Genomic DNA, 18559 nt, shown 5'->3' with positions numbered 1-18559 from the left:
TTAACTTAGTTATGAATATATGCCGTTTAAAGTGAGACATTCACATAACACCAAAATAGATAACAAAATTAGAATTCAAATACAATAAATCTTTCATTTATATACATGTAATCGATTAAATTATTTTAGTACTAGTACGAAAAAAGACGGTCAATGATAAAAAAAACTACCTGTCTTTAAAGACAGTAAGTTTTCCATGTTATTTGATTAAAAAATGTCATATTAAGAGTATGTTTGGCAAAACTAGCTGGAAGTTGGTGGCTGGTGGCTCTAGCAGGAAGCAGTGGCGAAGCTTGGACTGAGGCACCGGTGGGGTGCGAGCTCAAAATGCGTAGAAAATTTCACAAACGAGGGGGCCAGGCTCAAATTTCCGGCCGAAAAAGGCTAAACTTACACTACGTATAAAAATTTTTGGCCGAAAACGGGTAAATTTGCATTACTGCGCAAAAAAACATGGGGTCCGGGCCACCCCGGGCCTCAATGAAGCTTCGCCCCTGGCTAGAAGCTGTAAAGATAAATTATATGTCTGGCAGAGTTGCTGGAGCTTTAATAAAATATATAAAATAACCAAAATGAGCAAATCTAAAAATAATAACATTAAATGTATTTATTTTTGAAGATTGTTTAAGTAATTCAAAACAATAAAAGCTTGTAGTTTTTTTAAAGCTACTAGTAAGTATTTCAAGCTTTAAACTTTTTATCATGATCTATAAGCTTCAACCAAATAAAACTTTTAATTAAATGTAAGCTTTTTTTAAAAGCTTCAGCTAGAAATTAATAAAAGCTCTCAACCAAATATACCTTAACTCTCTTTTTCTGTACTGTGCTTGAATTATATTTTACTTCATTAAATACGCGTCCCATTTATGGACCTCGTGGTCATAGTTTGAACAGGGAACGTTGATTTTTAAGTCGAAGATGATATAGAAAAATGTTCATTAGTCATAACATGTATAGACAATACATACGGTAACATTATAAATACGTTTCGGTACGTTTTTCTGTCGGTTACTCGTATATTTATTTAGAAAATCATATCAACTATTATTGATAACGAAATGAAGCTAACTATAATTCAAAAGTTGTGAAAATAAGGCCGATCTAGAGCATCCTAGAAGAATAGAAACCCAAACACGTGGTCAAACTGCGTACATATACCGAAATACGTATCGATCTATGTCTAATCGCCGAAAATTAAACTATTATTACGTGTTCAAGATCCGCCACTGGCAGTATCAATCAGTCATAAAATCATCAAATCAAATCCGTTGAATTGAATGATTACAAATTGAGGTCGAAATTATGCTCACGCTTATCAGCTCCTCCGGCTGCCGGTGACGGATACGGTGCTCTTACGGTGGCTCTGTCCTTCCTTTTCGCCAGAAACTTGTGGAGTGACGCTCGTCTAGCAATCGGCAGATCCAGACCGTTCGCTTCGACTCGAACCGGATCAATTCGTTTATTCGATTCAGCTGAATTTGAAGCCAAATCAACATCAACACGAGTCTCGGTTTTACCAGCTGCTAACATCAAATCTCTGGCTCTATCCGCCGGAATATCATCAAACACAATCACTTGTCCGTCGTAGAAAATCGTCATCTGCGGCGGTTTAGGTCTACCGGAATTCGCCTTGTTTACGGTAACTTCCGGCTTTAAATTCATCAATTTCTCTGTGTGTCCGTTGCTTTGATCTGGATTCTCGATGTTGCTTAACAAATCAATAGTCATCTTCGCAGCTGAAATCAAAATTAAACGATTTAATCGAATTAATCCTCACTAAATCCACAAATTCGATAGAGAAATAGACAAAATATGACCTAATTAGTAAGATCTATAAATATATATGCATATATATATATATATATATTCTATAATACCTGTATCGTCAGATTTGTTATTAATTCCGAGATGAAGGTCTCTGAGGCAGCCTTTCTCCTTGAGAAACAAGCTCAGCTGATTACACGTTTGTGCAACCGTCGGCTTCTTCGCCGGAGCCGTTAAGTGTTTAGCCGGCGACATGGTGAATGAAAGTTGTTGTAATATGATAAGATGAAGAGAAATGAGGGTTTGGTTTATAGGGAATAAATGGTTGGGTTGAGTGGGGACATTTGGGGGAATTTCTTTTGCTTTGCTTGGCGGTGTGGGTGTGAATTTAGCATGTGTTAATTGTGTTTTTACTAGACTCGTCATGACTTATTCAAATGCCTGAGTGAGTGGAGTGGGCCATACCACCTAACATGTACCACTACTTGCCCCCTCTTTTCCTTTTTTTTTTCTTTATTGAATAATAAATTGCCTAATTTTAAAATGCATCTTAACTTTATTTTATTCTATTTACAAAAGACGTGTCACTTAAAATCTTATATTATCAACTCGTGCTAAATTACTTGAAATTTAGTATTCAGTAGTTGGCCCTGTAACTTTTGGAGTGGTCTTAATTGATAAAAAAATGTTTGGGCACAAAAAGTGCTTGTACATCTGATTATTGGGGTGAGGCAATGACCAAAGTACCAAACCGAATTGGAAACTGATTACACCGAACTGAAATTAAAGGATAACCAAGTTAGCGGAAAAACAGTTTTCGATTATTTTTTGTACCCTTGATTAACCGAATTTAACCTAACCAAACTATTCATATTTCCATATATTTCTAGCTTTCATACTTTCATTTCATGTCTTATACCGCCATGTCATGTATTTATACCTCAAGTTGATGTATATATATATATATATATATATATATATATATATTTCTAACTAAATATTTTAGTCCAAGCTTGATTTTGATTGTTAACAAAACCTGTATTGGTTAATTTAGTGGAGGACCGGAGGCTAATAGCTGAACCGACACGTGTACACCTCTATCTGGTTTATCATTGGTTGGGAATTGGGTTCATGATATGATGAAACTTGTAACACATATCAATAACCGAAACGCAAGTAACCAACGTTACCAAGGACGCCACCTTGAAAGGGTGAGATGTGACATTAATCTATTTTCATACAAAAAAAATAAAATAATAATAATGGGAAACAAACTACATTGAGCTGGAACCAAGTTGATCTATGATACAAACAAAAGCAACTTTGAAAGACAACCAATAATGGTATTTGAATGTTTCATGATATCCGATTTAGCAAATTCCAAATTTTTTAAGGGATGTGATCCTCACACACCACCCCACATACTTATACGGCTCGTATATGTCTATACGATCGTATATGGTACGAATGCCTGACAATGGGACAAAAAAAAAAGCTTTTTGCAGCCTATACGACCGTATAGGCATTAAATGGCTCGTATTGCCTTCTGACAAAACCATAAAACCTATACGGTCGTATAGGGCTATACAACCGTATAGACACTTTTTTTTAAAACAAATGATGACCATATATACAATAGTCGTATATACATTATTTTTAAATGATGACCATATATATAATATATGTGATTTATATGGGTCGTATTGGCTCGTTTATACGGGTTTTTTGATTGCTACTAGGTTTAAGGTTATAGTTCACTCGTTGTCAAGTGATAATTGTTCAACAATATTCCCGGTGTTTTATGGTGCACAACATAAACCACAACATGGTACCATTTTTATTCAACATGTCAACGGGAATCATTTTGTAGTCCTATACGAGCTCAACATTTAAGCCCGTTAAGATAAACGAGCCAAATACGACCCGTATAAATCACATATATTGTATATATGGCCATCATTTTAGAAAAAAAAATTGTCTATACGGCGCCGTATAGGCCTATACGACCCGTATAGGCCTATAAGAGGCACTATAAACGATGGCCGACAACCTCATATACAAATTGACACGATTCAGGTCCAATATAACCGTATAGGACAAAAAATGGTGTATGAGGATCAAGGATGGCGTGAGAGGATCCCTTGCCTTTTTTAATTCATTATATAACAATATATTCAACTTCTGTTAGTTTCAAGTAAAGTTTGAATATTTTATTATTATATATGGTGTTATGGATATGATAATATTGGCGTGTTTTCATGAATTTCTTTGGGGGGGGGGGGGGGGGGGGATTCTCACCTTAAAAGTAGTGTTGATAACATCAGGACTTAACAATATTTCTTTCAATGGGGTAGTTTCTCACCTTAAAAGTATAGTTAAGTCCCGATGTAAATCCTGAGAAAATATTTCTTGGGTCCGCCAAGTGGATGGAAAAAAACTCACTGACGTCGAATAATATGATAGTAGAAGATGACTGAAGAGAGTGAATGAAGAAAGGCTCACCAAGGGAAAAACGAGTTACAATGTAAACTAAAGGTCACTTCGTACCGATTTTATTGATTCGATTTTGGTCATTGCCATTGGAAAATTGAGAACCGAATGATACTGATACCGAAAACATTAAAAACGAATATAGGCACCGACACCAATTGTGTTCGACGGTATCGATACTCCGTACAAAATTGCCCATACCTAGGCTCACCGTTGGAGGCGTTATGATAAAATGGTCATGTCTGAATATTTAAAGAAAGTTTAAACGTCCGTCAATTTAAGACCGAAGTTTGATGGTCGAGTGAATAATCGAGAGATAGGTGACTTTAGGGGTTATAGACTAAATGAAAGTTATCAAATACCGTACACACAATATGTATAATTTACTCTTAGTTAGAGCATCCACAACAACAAACCCATACAAACCGACACATCATCATCACATCATATTTCAAACCTTTCTTAAAAACCCAAACTTTTTTCTACAGCAACAAACCTACACAAACCTCATTAACTATATTAAATATGTATCTATATTATATATGTATATATAGTATGTGTGTGTATAAAAGGAGAGGGGCCTACAGTCTACACTAAATGTTTGCTGCAAGTTTGCAGCCATGGACTTCTGTCCATGGACTTGGGCACACAATGGTAAACTATTACCACCTTAAGTTTGTTATAGTGACACATCATCCAAACAAATGTAAAAGTTCATCCACTGTGGATGCTCTTAGGCTAAACGTAGTGGGCGCGAGATTGGGCGACAAAAGGGCGACTTGGGGCTAGAACACCGCCCGCACCCCCCCCCCCGGGGCGATTTTTGGGCGATTTGGGGCGGGGGCGGATTCTTTTTATCGCCCGGAGAAGATGAAGAATATTATTATTATTATATTATATATTATTATTATATTACTATTGTATATACATATGTATATGTATATGTATATATGTTGTGTGTGTGTATATGTATATGTATATATGTTGTGTGTGATATATATATGTGTGTGTGTATGTGTATGTGTATGTGTATGTGTATGTATATATGTTGTGTGTGTGTATATGTATATGCAAAATGAATTCTAGAAACAACCCGAACCAACCGAACCACCCATTTCCTCCTTTCGGTCAACACCATGGTTCGCAAAACCAACCGAACGTGAACTTACAATGGAACCCGATGAACCTAAACCAACTGAGCTATCTGTTTCAATTTCCCGACCCGAACCTAAACATGTACGTCAACCGAGCTATATGTTTTTTTTATATTTTTAGTGATGTATTTTTTTGTATTTCTTTTTAATTTTAATGCATTTTTATTTAATTATTTAAATAAATTAGTTTTTATTTAATTAGTTTAATTATAAAAAGGAAATAATAAAAAAAGATATTGTGGGCCCAACTTGTAGCCCCTACACCATTACACCAAAAAAACAAATTCCCACCCCTTGCTGACTGAGCGCCACATGGCACAATTCGTCCCCAATTATAGCCCCTCCACTACACATGGCATTATTTATAAATGTGCCTTATCATCTTATAGGTATAGGTGTACTTGCCACATGGATACTATATATATATAAAATTGCAAGAATGTCCATTTTGAAAAGAGAGCCAAAAATGTCCCTAAAACAATATTTTTTTCCCACAAACATCCCCTCCAAACATATTGTCGGCGACGTCTTTTTCCGACGTGTTTGTAGGGGGGTGTGCAACGAGTACAACCTGGAGTGACCCTGATTGGAACCGGAACCGTTTTGATAGAATTTTTAAACCCAAATCCGTACTTTTTACAAATGGGTCAGCCTGCGTATTTAAATGGATTTTGCGGGTACAAGTTGGTGAGTTTCACGGGTTTGTTAAAAAGTTTCGATTTGCTGCAACTTATGAACATTTGCAAGCTTGCAACAACTTAGTAATATGCGTAATTTTTTATATTTCATAAAGTTAAAACACACATGATCAAATAAGAAATCAAAATCCAATGTGTGTAATTGTTGGTATTTCATCAAACCAAAACACATAATATTTGAACTAATGGTCTTGAAAGACTAAAAGATCAAAACAATGTGCCACCCTGTCAAACTTGTGGACCGTGTGGCATGTTGCATTCTGAAACTTGATGTGGAATAAAGATAAGGTAAAATCTTAACTTCCACAGCTACATTCTTTTGAAAATATACGATCTAAGTCAAATTATACGACACCCACCATTATTGTGCCCCTGAATGAGTTTTCTATCAACCCCACTAAATTTTGCTGCCATTATTAACCATACTAGCTTCCATGGACCATTAACTCTCTTTGTTGACTCGTTGACTCCACCCATTATTTTTTTACATCATGTCACGTGTTAGATTCTCTCTTCTTCCCAATACCGGTCTACACAAATCATGGCATTCACTAGGTGCGTAAACGAGCTGAGTCTGAGCTCGAATAGGCTCAAGCTTGGCCAGCGTCGGACACAAGAGTGTTTTTCATGGGGTGCGAATGAGGGCTTAACCAAATTTTAAGCTCCGCTTGTGCTTGATTCCAACGTTTCTTTAATGCCCCGAATGCCCTTCCTTGCCGACTCGTGTTTTTTCTTTAAATATTGACATCTTTACTCGAGCATGTAAAACTAAGCACCAAAATGGCCCACTCCGGATAAATACTGTCGACTAGATAATGAGGAGTCGGGTGCAACTCTGTCTATGATTTTGCTAAAAATAGGAGACAAATGTATGGCCACTATGTCATTATTTGCGCTGGGCATACAAAAAAAAACATGTCATATCTAGAGATCAAATGATGTGTCCACCTCAAGTATAAGCTTCCCAAGGCCAACGTGTGCAATCGAGGCTACCAAGCACCTGGGAAAACCGTATCGTTGTTGATGAACCTCATATACTTTTTGTATGTCACATTGCGTCTGACTCCTCAAATATTTTTGCCCATATAGTTCAATAATAATAATAATAATAATAATAACAATATTAAAAAATTTAGCAATAAAAAATAAATTAAATTTAACATAAATGATAAAAATACTCACATTCGCGGAACATGTAAAGGGCCTCATGAGCCACTGTTTTCGACATTTACAAATACTTTTTCATGGTATCGCTCGTTGTCTCGTATGCCAATTGACGAATAGCCGTCGTGCATTTTTGCATAAGAGAAAATCCTGGTTTACGTCTTGCATCCTCTTTTTGTTGGAAATATTCATATTCGCGTTCTAAATCACCAACAGTTCATAAAAATAGTTGGCGACTCATCCGAAAGCGGCACCGAAATTTTTCCGAATAAAAAATCGAGTCTGTAGAAAAATAATCTATTATCAACTAGTCATGAGCACCTTTATGATCTCATTCAAGCACAGATCGTCGTCTTTGTGGCTGTATGCTTTCGCATTGTTCGACTAAGAGCTTAGCAGCCTCTCGAAGTTAAGTGCTTGAGGTAAGATACACAAAGACATACTTAAAAAAAAGAGGGGGATATTGAGTTCAAGTCTCATCTATGACAAAAAAAAAGGTTTTAGGTTGGGACATGGGGTTTTCTCACTTAAATATGGTTCTGAGAGTGGTCTCGTATCAGGACTGATGTATGAGCTTTCTTTCATGAACGTGTTAACCTAGCATCTCACAGTTTCATACTAGAATACAGATGATCACGTCAACCGGTGATCCAAATTAACAAAATTTTCATATTGTTTTCTTATTCTGAGCAGCCCACAAAACAAGGTATATAATGTGCAAAAAGAGTAAAGATATATATTCTTAAAAATATTAGAAATTTAAATATGTTGCCTTTTGTTTTTCCATTGGTTCATCTTCATCTTATAGAGTTTTTTCAATATATTCCTTTTTCCAACTACAAAAACTTATTAAACAAGTACACATTATTACATGGATTAGAGAAATAAAGGCACTAAAGTAATGGTCATTTCTTCAACTGAAGGGCAATTTTAGACATCGACTTCATAGACGACCCTCCATTACTTAGAGCTTTCATAGCAACACTCTTTAGTTCTTTCAACCTTTTGGATATCTTCTTCCCTTCATCTCCCTCCATTAACCCCTTCACAACTTTTTCGATCTCCTCTTTTCGATATATTCCTACATCATCGATTTTAAGTCTTAATGCCAAACCAAGTGCTTCGGTCATCACTCTAGCATTCATATGTTGCTTCGAATAAAGCGGCCAAGCAATCATTGGCACCCCGTGAACAATACTTTCTAGAGTCGAGTTCCATCCACAATGAGTCAAGAACCCATCAGTTGCCTCATGACTCAGTATATTAATTTGCGGACCCCAAGATGGCACGATTAACCCCTGGTTAACCGTCCTAGTCAGAAACCCTTCGGGTAAAAACCCTAAAGGTTCATTTTGGCTAGAGACATCAAAATAGGAAGCATTTGAATCCTTATTAGGACTTCTTACTATCCACAAAAACCTATGACTACTCATCTCTAACCCAAGTGCTAGTTCATGAACTTGTTCTAAGGAAAGGGTTCCACCACTACCAAATGATACCAACAACACAGATCGACTTGGTTGATCGTCCAACCACTTTAAACACGCATGCCGATCCGACCCATTACTTGGATCACACTGAATCAATGGCCCGATAGGGTAAACGGGTGTTTGACCGGCAATTCCACCTTGTAAAGCTTGAAAGCTTTCTAATTCTAACTCCTCAAAACTATTCACCATAATACCATCAAGCAAAGACAGTCTCTTGGAAAGTAGAAGATACTGTTTGTATACCTCATCGGTGCGGTCCTGAACCGGGGACATTAACTCTCGCCCATGAAAACTAACCGAACCCGGTACTTTAACCGGGTAAGGCAAGTTCCTATACTCACAAGACGTCTCTTCATCAAGCTTTGGCAATGTAAAAGTGAAGGTTAAAGCCATGGCATTCATGGGAAAGAACAAGAAGTTAAAGAGGCTAAATTCTTTTGAAACTTCCATTGCATCATGTCCAAACATATCAAACACTAATCCAACAAGCTTGAACTTTGATTTTAAACAACTTAAAGCGTCTCGAAGACTTGGAAGACTAGCATGCATGGTGAAGTTAATTAGAATGCCTGGCCGAGTGTTCTCGGGTAATCCATCAAGATTAACTGGTGGGAGAAACATGTGGTGGATGTTTTCGGGTAATGATTCGAGGACGGATATCTGGGCTTTGGGAGGAGGTCCTGTTGTGGGGATGATAATAGTGGCGGAGATGTGGTGGTGTTGGAGAAGTCGCTTAGCGAACTCGGCCATCGGAATTATGTGACCCATTCCTGGACTGGGAAGAATGGCTATGTGAGGTGTGTTCTCCATTTTCATCAAGAATGAAATTTGATTTCCAAATGGAAAATTGATGTCTCTATAATATTTTTTTTGGGCATGCATTATGAATTTTTATGATCAATGCAATTAAATGTTTATGTTCCAGTAAAGTAACTAGAAGTTAGGTGATGTTACATTATCAGTTTTTGTGATGAATAAATGCAATTGAATGTTTGTATTTAATTAGGAGTTATAGTGATATAGTGGTCACTTGCAGGACTCAACAAATCATTTACTAATTAGTAATTACGTGCTCGGTAGGAAGTCAATTTGGTGGCAAGTGTGTGTGGCTGAAGATAAAAATCCCTACAAACGTGTTCATGGTTAGGCGAATGCTAGAATTTGGGGTAGGTCACACCAGTGTAAAAGAAAAGGAGACGTATACGGAAGTGAAGATTTGGGCCGGAGACTGTAATGTTTTAAGTTCGACTATGATCCCAACCATATTTTAAGTGATTTTAGGTGGCTAACTTTATTTTAAGTGATTTCGGGTATTTGTAAAACCCGGTTTGGGCATGGAACTGGTTCGGGTTTTCGGGTTACCGGGTAGAAATCGGGACCGGTTTCGGGTACGGGTTTTGGTACTGAAATGCATACCCTATTCGTACCCTACGGGTTCGGGTATTAAAAACCCGGGTATACAAAAACCGGTTCCGGGTATCTGGTCCGGTTCCGGGTTCGGGTTTTTTGTGCACCTCTATTGTAGATGGAAAGGAAGGAGATTTCAGTGTAAAAAAATTAAGATGAGAGTTGGACAACAAGAATCATCCTGTGGCTGAAAGAATTTTTTGGTTGAATTGGGTCCCTCTAAAAGTGAATTGCTTCGTATGGAAACTCTTAATCGACCGAATACCTACAAAACCCGCTCTCATTAATAGGGGTATTCATCTTGAGGAGGACAACTGTGCTTTATGCGGATTGTTGCCGAAGACTTCGGCTCATCTCATGGTTCAATGTCGGGTTGCAATACGGATTCGGTCTTTTATTCATAATTGGGTTAAAGGTCCGGCCTCTTCGGGTTTACTATCGGTTAAAGATGTGTTGGATCTCCCTAATAAACATAAAAGTAACAAAGAAGATTGTTAAACAATCTAAGCTATCTCTCTTGTCACGTTATGGTTGATTTGGAAGACTCGAAATAATAAGATTTTTAAAGGTATCCCAATCTTGGTGGATAAGGTGGTGAATGACATGAAAGCTACCTCGTTCTTATGGGTAAAGAATAGACGGGGGAAGACAAATTTAGATTGCGAAGCTTGGTGCTTGTTTAATTTTGTAAAATTTCCTTTGTAATTATCTTCCCGGTTTCTTTTGTTTGTGCTCTTATGTGGGCTTTTTGCGACTTGCAGTTAGCCTCTCTTTTTTTTTCTTTAAAAAAACAAAAAAACAAAAAAAACTTAACAATAATATATGTAATAGTACTTAAAAGAAATGCATGATGCCATTATTGAGTTAACAAAGACACCAAAGCAATCGTCAAAATCAACGATAATGCATCTTTCAAAATCAAGTTGACATCTTCCATTACGACCTCAAGATTTTTTTTTTCTGATTCAATGTTTTTGATCAAGCTCCCAAGAAATTCAAATTCTATTTCCTTTTACCACTTTGATTCCTATTTACTCTTTAAAGAAATTCACATTCTATTTCCATTTAGTTTTTTCACATTGATTCACACGTTATCAACCTATTTATATCTTCATCTCTATAATTACATTAAAAAATACTACATTTTTCTCTTTTGTTCAATTAAATAATATTTTTTATACTTCTATCATTACAATTTTCTCTCTCCTCTAGTGACAACCAATTCAACAAATATTAAAATGAGAATGCTCGCACAGTGTTATACCAAATCCAATTTTATAGTTTAAATTGAAAACTATTAGAATCATATAAAAGCATGTAATTTCTATTTTAATTACGATACATTAGACAACCACCACACTTTTTTTCTAGCTAATATTATAACCAAGCACAAGTAGATAGTGGTGCACAAATCGGGTTTTTCAAATACCTGGATTCAGGTATGGAACCGGGTTCGGGTATGACCGGGTATTGAAAAATCGGGTATTCGGGTTCGGGTCTGGGTATTGCCTCTAAAACCATACCCTATGCATCGGGTTCGGGTCGGGTATAGAACCGAGTATTTGAATACCCTATTTTCGGGTATTGAAAAACCTTATTTGAGGGTTTTTTGGGATCTTTTTCGGGGTATTTTTTGGGCATAAATTGTATTTTTAAAAAGGTTGCACTTTTTTAGGGGTATTCTCGGGTATTTATATGATATTTTTGGGTATACATCGGGTATTTGAAAGACCCGGTTCGGGTTTTCGGGTATTACCGTGTACAAATTGGGTCCGGTTCGGGTTCGGGTTTTAGTACCAAAATGCATACCCCATCCGTACCCTACGGGTAGGGTCAGATACGGGCTCGAGTATTAAAAAAACCGGTTTCTGGTTTTTATTACGAGTCCAGTTCCGAGTTCAATTTTTTTGTGCACTTCTACAAGTAGAGGTTGATCTTTTGTTTTAAAAAGATAAGTAAATACTACTTTTTTATATGAATCTTTTGTATAGATGAAAAAAGGTGAGAGAAATAATTTTTTAGTTAAGGGCATATTGCACCCCTGTGGTTAACATTATTTTGCGATATAAGCACGTGTGAATTTGTGATGGTATTTTTGTAGTTTGAGCACATGTACTGTGCATTTCGACGCAATTTAAACCCACCGTTAAGTCTGACGCTCATTGACAATTATAAAATGGTGAAATGACCCTTATATTCTTGCACTTTGCATCCCTGTGATTGTGTAATATAAAAATTTTGAACCCTTGTTGTTTTATACTTGCCTTCTCCACCACTTGACTCCACCACCACACCACCGTAATTAACACAACCTTATCACCCCTCTTTATATCCACCTAACATAATTAAACACCTTATTAGCTCTTTTATTCCTTGATAATACTAAATAAAGTTTCATAAAACTAAAATATTTACTCACTTGTTTGCCACCTAGTTCATGTATTTGACCATCTACAAATATCTTATATCCACAACATTTTCACTATCAAATTCAACAAAACTAAAGCCTCGTGATCGACCCATGACATGATCTAACATAGTCTGATGTTCAATTATATCACCATAACTGAAGAATCATTCCCACGTTTCATTTGCAAAGTAAAGTTACAAACTTTATTGTCACTACATGATTTATTAGATTGGAGACATTTAAAAGTCACTTTAAGCTATTCTTTTTAACCAAAATCAACCCATAATTACCATGTAATGGATTAAAACTGTTGCATCTTGTAGAGAATGCTTTCTTTATATATATATTATAGCATACATATAATACTTTGTGGCATCAAAGTTTCTAATTATTCAAATTAGATAATGTTTCATAGGACCAATGTGATTCATCCTCCACTTGAAGGTGAGAATATTTGTTTCAATAAAAATAGCATGTGCTATAAACGGGTAGAAATGATGTTGATAAAAAGATACCTTAGCTAAGGAATAACTGCTCCTTTTTAAATGAGATACCCAAGCTAAGGAATAATTGCTCCTTTTTAAACGTTGAAGACTCAATGGGTATTAGGTCAGATCTCAGATTGAGACTATTGATACATATTTCAAACTCGTTCATTGCCATCCCTATTTGTTGACAGGTTTAGTCGTACCTTATATATTTTGTCTTTGAATTGGATATCAATGTTAGATTTAGTGATTAAATCCAACAAGCAAAATCGAAATGGAAAAATCAGGTTTGAAGACTTCCTGTTTTTGCAAAAGCCCTTGGTCATGGGTGGGACTTAAAGAGTAATATCTTACATGAACGCATTTGATATAGACGTTTAGGCAGTTGATAAATGATAATACGTTGGTGGTTCGTTGCCTACGCAAACCCTTTAAAACACTAAGAAGTTGAGAGGTCTTTTGTTAAGGAAAAAACATGGAAAAAAAGGAAAAAAAAGAAGAAAAAAACTACAATCTTGTTTTAAAAAAGATCAATTACACTGCAACTAAATTTTTTATATGGATTATCTTTTGTTGTTTGTGGTGTACCGTAAGTGGAGACGATGATACTCGATCAATAGATGATACAGTGTGAAAGAAATATTCTTTTATTATTTATTGATCTACGTGGTATTTATTTATAGTATTTTTAATAGCTAACACCCACTCTAATTATAATTTTAAATCTACACAATCGTTTATTAACTTAAACAGTTAAACCTCAATATAATTTGAGAAGATATCATCTTTACATACCATGATATTAATAGGTAGAATAGTTTGGTGTTTTATTGTGAGTTCTTTTTACCAAAATGGAGTGTATGGAAAATTTATTTATCAAAATAGGTTAAATGAAACCTATTTATCAAAATAGGTTTTTTATTTATTTTTCATTTATTATGTTATGGCCCCACAATCACCACCTAACTCCTCCCCAACAAGAGTGGTCGCCGGCCATCACCATCAACCGCTCCACGTGGGTTTCACTGTATGAAGATCAAAAACGCTAATAAGACAGTTATTTGGTTCACAGATGGATTTCAGTTGGTTATTTTGATCAATTGCATTACGAGATTTGTCATTTTCAAAGATGTACGTGCAGGCCATGAATGTTGAATGAGGCAAATAACAGAGATGAATCTTTTAATTTGGTGCTAACCACATATGTAAGCAATTGAATAAATTTTTTATGAAGCTTATAATTGAATGGAGATTTATCTCAGTGGAACAAACCAAGGACAAAACATAATTAATAGAGTAATTCCTTGTTCAAACGAATAAATTTGAATGTATTGAATAAAATATGAAATTTTAAAATATTACCTGAAAACCGACGAGAGATAGGTAAATAGAATGACTACGTGAACTTATACGATTAAGATCGCCGGCGCGGTGGAGCGGTTGATGGTGATGGCCGGCGACCACTCTGGTAGGGGAGGAGTTAGGTGGTGATTGTGGGGCCATAGCAAAATAAATGAAAAAAAGAAAACATATTTGGTAAATATGTTTCATTTAATCTATTTGGTAAATAAATTTTTCATGTACCCCATCTTGGTAAAAAAAACTGTTTTTATTGCATAAGTTATTTACAAATGATCGCTTGTAACAATTGTATATAAATTTATTAAACTAAAAGCAATGATTATTTTATTACGTCAATCCGCTTTATCTCGATAAATTAGGCAAATGAGCTGGTGGGGTAGTGATAATGTAGAGACTTAGTGTTATATATGACTCAGGTTCGATTCATATATACCTCCATCGTATAGTTTTGACGACACCGACTGGGTGATAATGGAAGACTAGACAAGTAGGTGACATTTATTAGTTGTATTTTTGAACTAAACGAGTTTTATTTCACCTAACTGTCTTGTCTTCGGACGAGTTTTTAATGACGTTGGCCAAGGTTTTTCCCATATAAAAAAACGAGTGTTTCACGTAAATCCTAATTTTATATTTCAAATATTATTATCCTTGCTATAAATACATAAGTTTACATAAAAAAAGTTGAACACTTGAACGTCCACCACACCATATTCACTTTAAGTTACCCGTATAAAAACTATGGTATGTAAATTTCAGCACTAAATATGTTAGAAAATTGAAAAAACAAATAGTATACATAGATAATAATCAACTTAAACGATATTTTATAAACTTAAGAGATATTTCCATTACAAAAATATAATAATAATAATAATAACCCGGCAAAGTAAGAACCCTGATTTTGATTTTTGAAGGAATAGAAGAATAGTAAAAGACAATCCCCACTGTACAATACAACACATACAAATCCAACCTTCCTTTGAATCTTTGTCTCTCTGTCATGAAATCTATAGAGATACCAAACTCCCACCAAATCGTCCTCCGTTGGGACTCCACCAATCGTCAGGAGATGATGGACTCTAATTACCTCCAACGCTCCATGGACTCCACCACCATCCAACTCTCCATGTCTAGTCTCCAACACCAGTTCCAAAACATCTTAATCTCACACACAACCCATTTCACTTCCACTTCATTCTCCGACTTCGATGACTCTTCCGAACAACTTCAACATGAGATTGATCTCATACCGTCCGATACCATACACGATCTCCGTTCCATCGCCCACCGTATGATCAACTCCGGACACCTCCGTGACTGTGTTCACGTGTACGCTGCCGTACGGAAGACACCCATCGAAACAACCTTAAACAACCTCGGTGTCGACAACCTCACCGTCGGAGACATCCAACGTTTAGACTGGGAAACCTTAAACACCAAAATCAGCAAGTGGGTTCGCGCCGCCAAAATATGCATCAGGGTCTTATTCACCACCGAAAAAACACTCTGCTCTTTAATATTCCAAGATCTAGATACGCACGCCTGTGACACGTGTTTCATCGAAACGGTTAAATCTCCGGTGACCCAGTTGCTTAATTTCGCCGAAGCGATTAGTATCACCCGAAGGTCACCGGAAAAGTTGTTTAAAATACTGGACTTACACGACGCCCTATTGGACTTATTACCTGATATTGAAACGGTTTTTGATTCGAAATCGTCCGAGTCGATTCGGGTTCAGGCGAAGGAGATTGTTACTAGACTAGCGGAAGCTGCTAGAGGAATGTTGTCGGAATTCGAAAGCGCGGTCCTTAGAGAACCCTCGAAGGTTCCGGTTCCTGGAGGAACGATTCATCCATTAACGCGGTATGTTATGAACTACATAAGCTTGATTTCGGATTATAAGCAGACTTTAGGTGGGTTGATAGTGGATAAACCGGTAACTGGTTTGAGAGACTCGGATGATTTAAGTTTAACCACTCCGGATATGGATTTCGCGGATCATGAAGGGCGGTCGGCTTTAGCGCTTCATCTGATATGGATAATTGTTATATTGCAATTTAATCTAGAAGCGAAATCGAAACATTATAATTATAAAGATAAAGATAATTCTTTAGCTTATGTGTTTATGATGAATAATATTCATTACATTGTCCAAAAGGTGAAAGGATCGTCGGAGTTAAGAGAAATGATTGGTGATAATTATTTGAAGAAGCTTACGGGGAAGTACAGGCAGGCTGCAACGCGATACCAACGTGCGACATGGGTTGGTGTGTTGTACTGTTTAAGAGATGAAGGATTACACAATATGGGAAGCTTTTCGGCTGGAGTTTCCAAGAGTGCGTTAAGAGAGAGGTTTAAGTCGTTTAATGCGATGTTTGATCAAGTGCATAGAATGCAAGCGTTATGGTTGGTACCCGATACACAGCTTCGTGAGGAGTTGCAAATTTCGATATCTGAGAGGTTGATCCCTGCTTACCGATCGTTTCTTGGAAGGTTTAGGACTCATATTGAACACGGGCGGCATCCTGAAAATTATATTAAGTACTCGGTTGAAGATCTTGAGACTGCGGTTTTGGATTTCTTTGAAGGGAATGCAGTTAGTCAGCATTCAAGAAGAAGATCACAGTGAAAATTGGAATAATAATAATAATAATGTAGGGCATTATTCTTTAATTTTTTGGTGGGATTGGGATGTCTCATTGATTAGTTATTTAGTTCCAGTCATTATTCTCAAGCTCTAATCATTGTCTAAAGATTTCTCTTAAAAATCTACTCTGTTAGCATGTTCTTTTTATGTTTTTTTTCCCACTGTATTAAGATTTGTGTTTAATTCATTTGCAAGGAAAAGTTGTTACACAATGATCTATTGATCACAAATTACCTTTTTAAAACTTGTCATCTGTATTTGATTTAGGAGATTAAACTTGTGCTACTTTCAAATTTATGATCATTTTGATTCCAGGATTAATCAAGATTGATAAAGTTTGTATATTTTTTTTTCTTATTTCTAATTCGGTTCGTGGCAAGGTTTTTATTTCAGAAAATGGATTGCATTTATCATAAGAAGTTTGTATGTCAACAAATCTCATATAGCAGATAATTAGGACTGTTTGCAGGTGATAGCCCCCTGGTCAGGTTCAGTATAAGTTTATCTCAATAATTAGCTGATAATATATAAACACGACTTAATGACCACAAACTTAGCACATGGCATGTTGATGAACCGTCAAGTGTACTTTTTGTGGGCATTTTTCTCATCTTAACATGTTTCGGCTTTACATACTCATCCCTCTTTCCCATTTTGTGTCGCATCATGTTGACGAAAAATCTAGTTGCTTTTCTTATTATGCAATGGGACATGATACACCAGGATGGATGAGTGGATGAATGAGCCACTTGTGGAGGTATATAAATGTTGTGTCACATCATGTTATGGGGTGTGTCATGTCATCATTTTTGATGGTGTTGTTTTTATAGACCGATAAAAAGCCATGTCGTCATTCAGATCACATTCTTCATCATTATCTCTATAATTACACTAAAAAACACTATATTTTCTCTCTTATATATAAATAAATAATAATTTTTTACATCTTTATCATTATCTTTTTTTTCTCCTCCACTTACAACCACCTTCAAATATATTAAAAAAATAAATAAATGATGAACAGTGGTTCTCCAAATTTACCCATCCTTTTAAATTTTCTCTCTCCTCTACTCACAACCACTTACCGTTCTCTAAAAATTTTTAGAGATTTCTCTCACAAAGTTTTTAAAGGACCTGATGTGAATGCTCTTACAGAAAGTTATTTGCAGACAATGATAGAAGAAGCGGTTTTTTTAACGTACAATGATAAAAAGGTAAGAAGAACAAAGGAATTACTTTTTAAGTGTAATAACCTAAATCCTATGTATATATCCACAATAAAATGTTGATTCATGTCGCATTGTCATGGAACACAAAAGGATGAATCATGAATGGTTGCACATAGTCCTCATATTTGTGTTGTTGTCAAAGGGGTACAATGGTACAACATAACTTTCAACTAATTCTTAATCATAAACAGCAAGGCTAGTTGGTCCAAATTGGGTGTTTGACCATTGTCTTGATTTGACTTTGACCTGTGCC

At 36.0% G+C, this 18559-nt stretch overlaps 2 protein-coding genes and 1 pseudogene across 2 annotated transcripts; 1 reads left to right on the top strand and 2 right to left on the bottom strand.

Annotated features, from left to right (window-relative positions):
- Window positions 1-1019: 1019 nt before the first annotated feature.
- On the bottom strand, window positions 1020-2094 carry LOC143555523 (protein TIFY 10B-like). The gene is made up of 2 exons (XM_077045062.1): window positions 1878-2094; window positions 1020-1736 (listed from the first exon to the last, which is right to left on the bottom strand). Exons 1-2 carry the CDS (start codon window positions 2017-2019, stop codon window positions 1282-1284), a joined length of 597 nt encoding a protein of 198 aa, XP_076901177.1. The 5' UTR covers window positions 2020-2094; the 3' UTR covers window positions 1020-1281.
- Window positions 2095-8106: 6012 nt separating this feature from the next.
- On the bottom strand, window positions 8107-9595 carry LOC143553970 (hydroquinone glucosyltransferase pseudogene; annotated as a pseudogene).
- Window positions 9596-15430: 5835 nt separating this feature from the next.
- Window positions 15431-17133, top strand: LOC143555515 (exocyst complex component EXO70A1-like). Its single transcript, XM_077045050.1, has one exon. It carries the CDS (start codon window positions 15431-15433, stop codon window positions 17057-17059), a length of 1629 nt encoding a protein of 542 aa, XP_076901165.1. The 3' UTR covers window positions 17060-17133.
- The last annotated feature ends 1426 nt before the right edge of the window (window positions 17134-18559 follow it).

This window comes from Bidens hawaiensis, unplaced genomic scaffold, assembly GCF_021521415.1.
Source record: "Bidens hawaiensis isolate Kalapana, Puna unplaced genomic scaffold, B.hawaiensis_p1.1 tig00001032_1, whole genome shotgun sequence".
NCBI classification, from domain to species: Eukaryota; Viridiplantae; Streptophyta; class Magnoliopsida; order Asterales; family Asteraceae; genus Bidens; species Bidens hawaiensis.
Note: the sequence above shows the minus strand (reverse complement) of the source record. Positions and strands in the feature narration are given on the sequence as shown.

What these genes read in the sequence shown, in the direction of transcription:
- LOC143555523 (XM_077045062.1), bottom strand. Translation starts at nt 2,019, where the DNA reads ATGTCGCCGGCTAAACACTTAACGGCTCCGGCGAAGAAGCCGACGGTT. An exon ending in TAACAAATCTGACGATACAG is followed by an intron (nt 1,737 to 1,877) that starts GTATTATAGAAT and finishes TTTTGATTTCAG; the next exon opens with CTGCGAAGATGACTATTGAT.
- LOC143555515 (XM_077045050.1), top strand. Translation starts at nt 15,431, where the DNA reads ATGAAATCTATAGAGATACCAAACTCCCACCAAATCGTCCTCCGTTGG.